Source organism: Nicotiana tabacum, chromosome 9 (assembly GCF_000715075.1).
Source record: "Nicotiana tabacum cultivar K326 chromosome 9, ASM71507v2, whole genome shotgun sequence".
Taxonomy (NCBI): domain Eukaryota; kingdom Viridiplantae; phylum Streptophyta; class Magnoliopsida; order Solanales; family Solanaceae; genus Nicotiana; species Nicotiana tabacum.
In genome coordinates this window covers 16,270,356-16,282,922 of record NC_134088.1, presented here as the reverse complement: position 1 = coordinate 16,282,922, position 12,567 = coordinate 16,270,356, and the positions used below count along the sequence as shown (strand labels likewise).

The window sequence follows — 12,567 nt, the reverse complement described above, 5'->3', positions numbered from 1 at the left end:
TTTGTTGGAGCGAGCTTTTTTTCATTGAGTTAGCTAAATGAGCTTTCAAGAACTTACCGTTTTTAAACTTTTGTTTTATAACTCAAATATATTATGTGATATTTTTAAAATTGCGTATCTCTTGATATAAGTACACGCGCAAAGCGCGTATCCTAAGACTAGTAATATTGAAAGTAAAGAGAAAAGAAAGTAACACAAACATTGGTAACAATAACGCCATATATATTACCCCAAGAGTACTTTTGACGAATAGCAACATGTCACATCTCTTCACGACCAGCCAAAACTATCAAATATTCCCACATTTTTTTTATGTATTCGGAACCTACTAATTCGACTAATCTGACGAGTTCTTGAATATTCAAAATAACGGCGGAGGTGGAGGTATAATTCCTGGTTGAGTGTAGCAAAAGTTCTTGAGATCAGGAGGAAAGAAAGGATTAAAAGGGAAAATCTTTGGCCAACAACTATCATCAATTTCCAAAGCTGCTTTGCAACATTGAGTACCAAGCAAATTAAGTTGAATAGTTAAGAAAGAAGTTAATATTTCTTCAATACAACGAGGAATTGCTGTCACTGTTTGAAAACACTTTCTGATTTCTTCAGGATTTATTGGGAATAATCCTGGCAATAACCCTGCATTAAATTCTTGTGCAAAAATAGGTGCAGTCAACAATTTTATGCATAAAATAGTTACTATAGTTGAATATATAACTCTAGGGCCAGCCATTTATTATATTGGAGAAGTATGAATTAAGATTTTTTGGTGGGCTATGTTTTAAAGGGGGATTTTGTAGACCAGATTTGCAAATATGAGGGATATTTTGAAGTGGGAGCTAGTTTGGTATTTATATATGTGGATACAAGAGATTTTATTATTGAAAACTGTCGTCTTAGCACTTTCGTTTAGCTCATTTAATTTAATTAATTAAGCATTTTAAGACGTATTAAAGTACGGTATTAGTGCTCACTATATTTAATTAGGAGTATGTTTAATGCACAAGCAGTTAGGACATTTTCACCATGTATCTTTAATGTGTTGTACGTTTCTTTTGCTCAATTTTTCACCTAAACTAATGCATTTATTCTGTTACAATCCGGGAAAAGAAGTTCACTGACCCGTGGACCTTCGCGGCGTTGCTCCATTAGGCTTTTGCCCGTTGCAAAAAATTCTTCGTTGCTGTTTCTCGTAGGAGTTTGGGTCGTGTCTCAATCCCAGTATTGCTAACTATCCTCTAGGACCAGCTATTGATCATCGCCTTGATAAGTTATTGCCTCACCACTAGCTAATCGAATGCGAGTCCCTTATCAGGCAAATTCCTCGTTTTGCTCCTCAGCCTGGTATTAGCCAGGGGCGGCTCAATGATATTGGTGGCCTAAAGCCAAACCTTAAGAAAAGGCCTTAAACTATATAAATAAATTTTATATGTTTTTATTTAATTTTTTTTCTTTTTGTTTTGTAAAGATGGTGTATCGACCATGTCACGACCCGGATTTCTCACCTTCGGGAGTCGTGATGGCGCCTACTAATATGAGCTAGGCAAGCCAATTATTGAACCATCTACCTTTTTACCAATCTTATTCTTTTTTACAATTACGAAGAAATAACATTAAAACGACGGAATATAACATAAGCAGAAGAAAACAATAAGCCATCTGAACATGAATATCTATTACAACTGTTTGAGTCTCGACTACCCAGAACTGGTGTTACAGTTTTACAGACGGTCTAAGAATTCTACAAATAAAGGTCTGAAAGAATTAAATACAACAATGTCTCTTGAAATACATGTAGAAATAGGAAAGTAGATAGAAGGAGACGCCAAGGCCTACGAACGCCTGTAGGGCTACCTCGAGTCGCCTGATGAATAAGATTCAGCAATCTCACTGAGATCTGAAGTCCACAACACTGGAGTCTGCACAAAAGAGTGCAGAGTGTAGTATCAGCACAACCGACCCCAGGTGCTGGCAAGTGCCCAGCCTAACCTCGGCGAAGTAGTGACGAGGCTAGGACCAGACTACCAAATCAACATGTGCATTTCAAATATATATAGCGGAAATGAAATACGGAAATAAACAAGTAAAAATGGGAGGGAAAACATGCTTCGGGAAATAACAGATAAAACCAGAATATCAAGAGAACTATAAAGGAATCAAAATCCAACCACTGACAAGGATAGGAAAAACAAAGGCAGATTTCACTTTCTTTTCACGTCTTGTTGCAGGCGTGCAACCCGATCCCATTTCCAGTATCTCGTGGCAGGCGTGCCAACCGCTCCCATTTCATTATATCTCGTGGCAGGCGTGCCACCCGCTCCCATTTCATTATATCTCGTGGCAGGCATGCCACCCGCTCCCATTTCATTATATCTCGTGGCAGGCGTGCCACCCGCTCCCATTTCATTTATCTCGTGGTAGGCGTACCACCCGCTCCTATTTCATTATATCTTGTGGCATGCATGCCACCCGCTCTCATTTCATTTATCTCGTGGTAGGCGTACCACCCGCTCCCATTTCATTATATCTTGTCGTAGGCGTACCACCCGCTCCCATATACAAGCCAACAATAATCACAAGGAATCCCGGTAAGGGAACAATAATATCAACAAACAATATCCCGGTAAGGGAGAAACAACTATAACCAAACTTGTTACAACATCTAACTACCTCAGCTATAACCAAATTTGTTACAACACCTAATTACCTCAGCTATAACCAAACTTGTTACAACATCTAACTACCTCAACTATAACCAAACTTATTACAACACCTAACTACCTCAGTTATAACTAAACTTGTTACAACACCTAACTACCTCAGCTATAACCAAACTTGTTACAACACCTAACTACCTCAGCTATAACTAAGCTTGTTACAACACCTAACACAAAGAATCATCAACGTAAACGCCCGTAATATCAATTAAGAACACAATGCAAGAGAACCACAACTCAATAATAGCCCGGCAAGGGGGCAACATAATGATTTCTTCTCTTTCTCACTTTTACTTCATAATTCGTTATACAACTGGAGTCAACGCTCCTCAATGTTCATAGGTCACAATTCTTTCCACAACTTTACACAACAAATAGAAATCTTCACCAAGGCATGAACAATACAACGAAGTCGTGAAAATCACAATATAAGACACCCGATCATGCTTGACACCAACGTATAGATACTCGTCACCATGCCTATACGTCCTACTCAACAAGAAGCAAATAGCAAATAGGACACAACTCCTAATCCCTCAAGCTAAGGTTAGACCAAACACTTACCTCGAACTTCTACGGCCAACTCAATCCTCAAACACCGCCTTTCCTTTCGAATTCAGCTCCAAATCAATTGTATCTAGACATAATCGACTTAATAACATCAATAAATGCTAAACAATCCAATTCCAATACTTAATTATAGCTTTCTAATCATTCTTCCCAAAAATTCAAAAATCGACCCCAGGCCCGCTTGGTCAAAACATGAGGTTCAGACTAAAACCTGATCACCCATTCACCCATGAGCCCAAATATATAATTTGTTTTAAAATCCGACTCCAAAACGAGGTCAAATTCCCAAATAATCAAAAAGCCCTAACTCTACCCAAATCCCTAATTTTCTACCCTTAATCACATGCTTTAGGCCTAAAAATCTAGTGAGTGTTGATAAAAATGGAAGAAAACGAGCTTAGGATTACATACCTATAAAGCTATGGTGAAGTTCTTCTTCAAAAATCGCCCAATAGGTGTGGAAAAGATGAAGTTTGTGAAAAATAATGAAAATCCCGTATGGCATTCTATTTTTGAAACTTAAAATAACTGGGTGAAATTGGTCATCGCGTTCGTGATGAGTTAGGTCTGACAGATCTTCGCGTTCGCGGAAGATGGCTCGCGTTCGCGGAGCTTTAGCTCCTCAAGCCTACGTGTTCGCGGGCCAGTGGTCGCGTTCGCGATGCACAAAATGGTGACCCCTCCTCAAGCCTTAACCTTACGCGTTCGCGAGTGCATGGACGCATTCGCGAAGGGTATTCTCCCCTCAGCCTCGCGTTCGCATCTCGAGCTTCGTGTTCGCGAAGAAGAAATCTGGCTCATGGGAAATTTGCCTTACGCGTTTGCGAGAGGGACCATGCGAACGCGAAGAGTAAAATCCCTGGGCACTAAACAGCAGAAACCTGCAACTTTTTGAGTTCCAAAAACCTTCCGAAACACACCTGAGCACTCGGGCTCAAAACCAAACATACGTACTAACTCAATAACATCATACGAACTTATCCGTGCGATCAAATCGCCAAAATAACCTCAATAACAACGAATTAAACCTCAAAATCAATGAAATATTTCAAAACTTCTTAAAGCATCAAACTTTGCATTTACAGTCCGGATCACGTCAAACGGATTTCGTTTCTTGCCAAACTCCACAGAATCATGTTAAATCATATATAAGACCTGTACCGGATGCCGAAACCAAAATACGGGCCTGATACCAACATGTTCGAATCGAAATTCATTTCAAATTCCTTTAAACAATTTCAGAAAATAATTTTCTTTAAAAATTCATTTCTCGGGTTTGGGACCTCGGAATTCAATTCCGGGCATACGCCTAAGTCCCATATTTTCCTGCGGACCCTCCGGGACCGTCAAATCAAGAGTCCGGGTCCGTTTACCCAAAACATTGATCGAAGTCAAATTCATTCATTTTATAGTCAAAATTTATCATTTTTCACATATTTTCGCATATAAGCTTTCCGATTACGCGCCCGGACTGCGCACGCAAATCGAGATGATGCTAAATGAGGTTTTCAAGACCTTGAAAATACAGAATTCAATTTAAAAGCAAGTGATACCCTTTTGGGTCATCACATACCATCTTTACGTATCTTGACAATGTACTCGACAACTTGCTAGCTCTCACCACGGAAGGTATCTTATAACTCTACCACCAAAGCTTTTTCAGTATTAACATCCATGGTTAAGAGGATACTTTTATAAGTTTTCATCATTTAATGATCTTAGTTTTGCTAATATGTCAAAATTTAATCATACATTTGAAACGGCTTAAGTCTATTTTGAATTGAAAAAGTGGCTTGATCTACTCTTTGTAAGAAATATCAACTCTAAAAATACTGCAAAAGACTTTTATTTTATTTTTTTTACCTGTCAATAACGTCATTAAATAGTTCTTTTTAACATATTGCATATTTATCTAGAAAAATACTCATTGTGTGTTTATATATCGATGATCTTATATTTACTGGGAATGATAGTATCATGTTTGCCGATTTCAAGAAGTCTATGATGGATGAGTTCGAAATGTCCGATCTTAGTAAGATGCATTAAAATTATTTGAAATTTTTAAACTTTTCCAATATAGAATTATTAGTTATGTTAAATACCCCGAAAAGCCAAAACCTCTTATTCCGGTCCTTAGAAAAACTATGACTAGTCAGGAATTGCGTAAGAGAAGATACGTCGTAAATAAATTAACAATAGCGCAAAAGCAGGCGGCGGAGATCCACAAAGGTAACCGGATGCCTGGGGCTTAGTACAAGGAGCGTCCGAAGCCTCTTAAGAAAGGACAAAGACAAATTAATATCATGTTTATACCGATCGGATTTTAAAAAAGTCCGTTGCCCCTTATTTTCTCGCCTGTCTTCTTTATCTTCTGATCGGATCGCCTGGCTTCTTTCAAGCCCTACTTGAATTGCTTTCTTCAAAAAAACTTTCTTTATTAAGAGTTCTTTAAGAAGCTAAGATCCTTTAGATAGTAAAATTCGCTTAGCTTCATACCTCTAAGCACTCGTGACTATCATCGGATAGTCACTTCGCTTTCCTTTTAAACTGAAATTAGCCACAGAAAATTATGTATCTCTGTTTAGTTTCAAGTCGAATCAATTAGTTCTTTTTTTAAAAAATTATAGTGCAATCAAAAAAACATGTACGCTGACTAAGAATGTTGGATGGACTAAGCACTATCGACATACCTTTTTCTCTTTTGGAAACTTTCAAGAAAATTCGCAGTCGTTATAGCTTCTGCCCTTCGGGTGAGCACTCTGTGAGTACTTTGTGCGTACTGAATAAACCTCCTATTATGTAATAGCCTGCAAACTCTACAGGGAAGGTAAACCGCACTAGGTAAACTTATTATTAAAAAGTTTTGACCAAACAAAGTGAAATAAAGTTAGCTCAATCAGCGAAAAGAAGTGTTTAAAAATATTTACGTGTATTCTTCTTAACATTCGATTCTGGTCCCTATCTTTCTAGAGTAGAGAATCACTTGCAACTTCAACAATAGAGCTCTGAATCTAAATAAAGTTTTTGAGTTTGATTGATGTTGATTCTAATTAGTTTTGTTTATTTATTAGTGTTTTGGTACTTGTATGAGGCCTAACAAAATACGGATTCGTGCGGAAATTTTTTATATTACAGATAAAATACTTTTAACAAAGATGACTCCAACCCAACGTAATACTCGAATCCTAAAGATTATAAAATTATAAAAGAATGCATATGACGCAACAACCCTTATTGGTGATGTTGATTCTTGCAGTTTGCAAAGGACGTCTGAAGAAAATTCATAAATTGGAATTATTCAATCCAGGGATAAATATTCTTTTGCGTTTTTCTGTTTTTATAATTTCATTCATTCATTAGTCCATTTTTGAACATCGAAAACATTTTAATAGCTACTTCTTGTGATCACTTGCTTTAAATTAAATTTTGTGTTCTGAGGCCTTGAAAACCTCATTTAGAGTCTTCTCGATTTGCGTGCGCAGTCCGAGCGCATAGCCGGAAAGCTTAAATATGAAATTCTGTGAAAAATAATAAAATTTTGTTATAAAATGAGTTAATTTGACTTCGCTCAACGTTTTGGATAAACAGACCCGGACCCGTAATTTGACGGTACCGGAGGGTCCGTACGAAAATATGGGACTTGGGCATATGCCCGGAATCGAATTCCGAGGTCCTAAGCCCGAGAAATGAATTTTTAAAGAAATTATTTTCTGAAACTGTTTAAGAAAAATTGAAATGAAATTTGCTTAGAACATGATAGTATCGGGCCCGTATTTTGGTTCCGGCACCCGGTACAGGTCTTATATATGATTTAAGACGTTTCTGTGAAATTTGGTGAAAAACTGAGTTTATTTGATGTGAATTGGACTTCCGGTTGAGAAGTTATGGACTTTGAGAGTTCTTGATGAAAATGTTAAGTTTTGAGGTTTAATTCATAATTTTACATGTTATTTTGATAATGTGATCGTACGAGTAGGTCCATATGATGTTTTTGAGTTAGTATGCACACTTGGTTTGGAGCTATGAGGGCCCGGGTGAGTTTCGGGTAGGTTTCGGGATGTTTTAGGCTTAAAACCAGAAGTTGCAAGTCTCTGAACCCACCCGTGCGGTCCGCGGTCGACCTTATGCGGTGCGCGGTGGAGATTGTGCGGCCGCAGTCGACTTTGTGCGGTCCGCAAAGGGCGCTGATGTGCGGCCGCAATCGACTTTGTGCGGTCTGCACAGGGCACTGGACCGCAGTGCCCTCAGGAAGGCCTGTGCGGCCGCAGTCCATTTTGTACGGTCCGCACAGGGGGTCTGAGCGGAGTATAAATAGACGGGGTTTTCAGTCATTTTTCAAAACCCCAAAACGTAAGAGGCAATTTTTCAAACAACATTTCTTCTCTAAGTCAATTGTAAGTCATTTTTAATTAGTTTTCTTCCATCATTAACATCTTTTAACATGATTTCAACTTCAAACCAATGATTTTCATGGAGAAATTGGGTGTTTTGGGTAGAACCTAGGTTTTTCAAAAATTAGGGATTTGGACCTCGATTTGAGGTCCGATTTTCAAAATAAATTATATATTTGAGTTCGTGGGGGAATGGGTAATCGGGTTTTGGCTTGAACCTCGGGTTTTGACCATGTGGGCCCGGAGGCGATTTTGACTTTTTGGGTAAAAACTTTGGAAAACTCATTTTCATGCATTCAAATTGATTCATTTAGCATTTATTGATATAATTAAGTAACTTGTGGCTAGATATAAGCGAATTGGCGGTGAAATCAAGGGATAAAGCTTTAATTGAAACTTGAGTTGTGTTCGAGGCATCGAGGTAAGTGCTCGGTCTAACCCTAGCTTGAGGGATTAATAGTTGAGTCCTATTTGCTATTTGCTTCTTGTTAAGTACGACGTATAGGCATGGTCACGAGTATCTATACGTTGGTGTCAAGCATGACCGTGAGTCTTAAATTGATACTTGTTGTATTCTTGAATGTTACTATGGTTGAAATAGTGAGTGAATCCTTGATATTGAGCATAGACTTAGTGTTTAACGTGGAATCTACTTATGATTGAGAAAGAGAAATGGTGGTAACTGAGACGAGTAGGAGTTGAGTTAAGATTGGTTATAGTTGATTCTCCCTTTCCGGAACGTATATACTTGTACTGCTGAGTTCCCTTGCTAGGATAGTGTAGTCTATTGTTGATCTTTTGCCGGGACGGTTAATTATGATTATTGTTGACTGTATAGTTGGAAAGGGTTGCGCGACGCAACATATATTATATTGGATCGGGTTGTACGCCGCAACAGATATTATATTGGATCGGGTTGCGCGCTGCAACAGATATTATATTGGATCGGGTTGCACGCCGCAACAGATATTATATTGGATCAGGTTGCGCGCCGCAACAGATATTATATTGGATCAGGTTGCACGCCGCAACAGATATTATATTGGATCGGGTTGCATGCCGCAACAGATATTATATTGGATCGGGTTGCACGCCGCAACAGATATTATATTGGATCGGGTTGCATGCTGCAGCAACTATATATATGTGGATCGGGTTGCACGTCGCAACAATGTTAAATGATAAGGGATCGGGTTGCGCGCCACAACAGTATTATTATTGTATTGTTGTAGATAATGAGTTATCCTTTCATATTTTATTAAGTTTCTGTTGGTCTTGATATGTATCCCCGAAGCATGTACCCCCTCCCATTTTAAACTTCTTATTCCTATTTATTTTCCGCTATATATTATATAACTGCACAGGTTTATCTGGAGTCTGATCCTAGCCTTGTCACTACCTCGTCGGGGTTAGGCCATGCACTTACCAGCATATGGGATCGGTTGTGCTGATACTACACTCCGCACTCTGTGCAGATATCGGAGCGGCACTTGATCAGCAGCAGTAGTGTGACGACCCAAAGGGTCATCACATGTTTCTTATCCATTCTGAGCTTTCGAGGCCTTGAAAACCTTATTTACTGTCGCCTCAATTTGTGTGCGCAGTCCGGGCGCGTAGCCGAAAGCTCAAATATGAAATTCTGTGAAAATTTGCTAAGTTTTGATATTAAAATGAATAAATTTGACTTCGATCAACATTTTGGGTAAACGGACCCGGACCCGTGATTTGACAGTCCCGCGAGGTCCGTAGGAACATATGGGATATGGGCATATGCCCGTAATCGAATTCTGAGGTCCCAGGCCCGAGAAATGAATTTTTGAGTAAAATTATTTTCTGAAAATATTTAAGGAAAATGAAAATAAAATTTGATTAGAAAGTGATGGTATCGGGCCCGTATTTTGGTTCTGGTGCCCGGTACATGTCTTATATATGGTTTAAGCACTTTCTGTAAAGTTTGGTTGAAAACAGATGTCGTTTGACGTGTTTCGGACTCAAAATGGAAAATTTGATTTTTATGAAATTTGAAAGAATTCTTGAATTTTAAAGCTTAATTCGTGATATATGACGTTATTTTGGCGATTTGATCGCACGGTTAAGTTCGTAGGATGTCGTTGAGTTAGTGTATGTGTTTGGTTAGGAGCCCCGAGGGCTCGGGAGTGTTTTGGAGGTGTCTCAGAGTGATTTCGAATTTAGGAAAATTGCAGAAAAATGCAGAAATAGTACCCGTGAACAGTACCCATGAATAGTACCCCGTAAATAGTACACATGAATAGTACCGGGTGAACAGTAATCGTGAAGAGTAGCCATGAACAGTACCTCGTGAACAGTAAAAACGAGTGAACAGTAACCCCGAAAACATTCTGGGCAGAATGTAACTTCTGAAAATGGCATTTTCCATTTTTAGCAAATTGAAGCTCGGGGAGAGGCGATTTTCGGGATATTTTCAGAGAAAACAACGGGGTAAGTGTTCTTAACTTAATTTTGGTTAGATTACCCGAATCTATTACTAGTTTTGGCATTTAATGGGTGATTTTAGTTGGGAAAATCTTGAAAACCCTCTTGGTTTACTTTTGAAGATTTGAGGGTTGAGTTGATGTCGGATTTTGGTAAAATTGGTATGGTTCGACTTGTGGTGGGATGAGGTTTCATATTCCGTAATTTTTGTCGGGTTCCTAGACGTGGGCCCCACGGGCGAATTTTTAGTGCAATTTCGGATTTTAAATGGAAAATGTAGAATTTCATATGAAATTAATTCCTATAATTTTTATTGACTTAATCGAATTGTTTATGACTAGATTTGAAAATTTCGGGCACGAATTCGCGAGGCAAAGGCTTGTTGGAATTTTGAATTGGTTGCAAAGCGAGGTAAGTGTTTGGTCTAACCTTAGCTTGAGGGAATAAGAGCTGAGTCTTAATTGCTACTTGCTATTTGTCGAGTACGACGTATAGGCATGGTGACGAGTATCTATTCGTTGGTGTCTAGCATGACCGTAAGTCCTTATATCGCGAATGCTCGAATTTGGTTATATCTTCCATGATTAAATGATGACTTCTATATGTTGTGAAGTGCATGTGGTGATATTTAATATTTGAGGAGCGTTGGCTCCAGTTATAAAATGAATTACTAAGTAAGAATGAAAGAAAGAGAAAGAATTATCGAATTATTCCCTTGCCGAGATAATTGTGGAATTGTTGATATATTCCTTGTCGGAAATTTTATTGTTAATTGTTGTGCCCTTATTGGAATCTCAATTATTATCCAGTTTACTTCCTTGCCCCTTATCTGTGATTGTTGTTTGAGTGAAGAAGAGTGATAAAGCACGAAGGGTGATGCCGTGTATTGTTTGATATGGTGAGGAAAGAGTGTAAAGCACGAAGGGTGATGCTGTGCCATACAATGTGTCATTCCGTACTGATATCTATTGATTATATTGTGAGAAAAGAGAGTAAAAGCACGAAGGGTGATGCCGTGTACAGTTTTATTTTAATATTGCTTGGGTGAGGAAGAGAGTAAAAGCACGAAGGGTGATGTCGTGCAAATTGTTGATTCCTTTTGATACTTGTTGATATTATGACTTTGTTGTCTCCTTCTTTTATTGAATATTTCTATTTGAAATTGTTACCTCCCCACAACATGTTTCCCCTCCCACATTGATTGGTTGTTTCTAGTACTTCCTTTGTTGTCTATATATATATATATACTTGAACTGCACAGGTTTATTTGATTGTCTGGTCCTAGCCTCCTCACTACTTCGCCAGGGTTAGGATAGGCACTTACCAGCACATGGGGTCAGTTGTGCTAACTACACTCTGTGCTCTTTTGCACAGATACAGGTTTTGGACAGTAGCAGCAGTAGCGCGGGTGTGAGCAGTCAGACTAGTGAGACACCGAGGTAGCCTTGCAAGCGTCCGCAGGCCTGGCGTCTCCTCTATCTATTATTTTAGTCTGTTATCTCATTGTATTCGAGACAAACAGTTTATTATTTTCTTTCAGACGATTGTATTCAGTATTCTTAGAAGTTCGTGAGTAATGTGACACCAGTGCTTGAGTAGAGATTTATGTTGGATTCCGCATTTACATTCAGTCACTTTAAATTTAGTCTTCCGCTATATTTATTTAATGCAGTCATTTTTATGCTATTACTAATATTTGATAAAAGAAATAATTTATAAAAGATAAAAGTAGTTAAGAGTTGGCTTGCCTAGCTCTCATTAGTAGGCGACATCACGACTCCCGAGAGTGGGAAATCCGGGTCATGACATGCCCGGACTGCGCATGCAAATCGAGGAGAATGAAAATAAAGTTTTTAAGGCCTCATAACATGGAATCGGATTCTAAAACGAAAGATGACCCATTGGGTCATCACATTCTCCACCTTTAAAACAATCGTTTGTCCTCGAACGAACATAAAAAAGTACCTGAGTCGGTCAAAAGATGGGGATATCTGCTCCTCATATCGGACTCGGACTCCCAGGTAGCTGCCTCAACAGGCTGACCTCTCCACTGCAGACGAACCGAAGGGTAACTCTTCGATATTAACTGACGAAACTGTCGGCCTAAAATGGCCATCGGCTCCTCCTCATAGGTCAAATCCTTGTCCAACTGGACAGTGTTGAAGTCTAACACATGGGAAGAATTATCGTGATACTTTCGAAGCATGGACACATGAAACACTGGATGCATAGCTGATAAACCTGGCGGCAACGCAAGTCTGTAAGCCACCTCTCCCGCTCGATCAAGGATCTCAAAAGGTCTGATAAACCTAAAGCTTAACTTGCCCTTCTTCCCAAATCTCATCACTCCCTTCATGGGAGACACCCGAAGCAACACTCGCTCCGACCATGAATGTCACATCACGAACCTTACGGTCGGCATAACTCTTTTACATGGA

The 12,567-nt window shown here is 39.0% G+C and overlaps 1 protein-coding gene across 1 annotated transcript; it reads right to left on the bottom strand.

Annotated features, from left to right (window-relative positions):
• Window positions 1-361: 361 nt before the first annotated feature.
• On the bottom strand, window positions 362-730 carry LOC107790006 (uncharacterized). Its single transcript, XM_016611893.2, has one exon. It carries the CDS (start codon window positions 728-730, stop codon window positions 362-364), a length of 369 nt encoding a protein of 122 aa, XP_016467379.1.
• Window positions 731-12,567: the final 11,837 nt, after the last annotated feature.

What these genes read in the sequence shown, in the direction of transcription:
- LOC107790006 (XM_016611893.2), bottom strand. Translation starts at nt 730, where the DNA reads ATGGCTGGCCCTAGAGTTATATATTCAACTATAGTAACTATTTTATGC.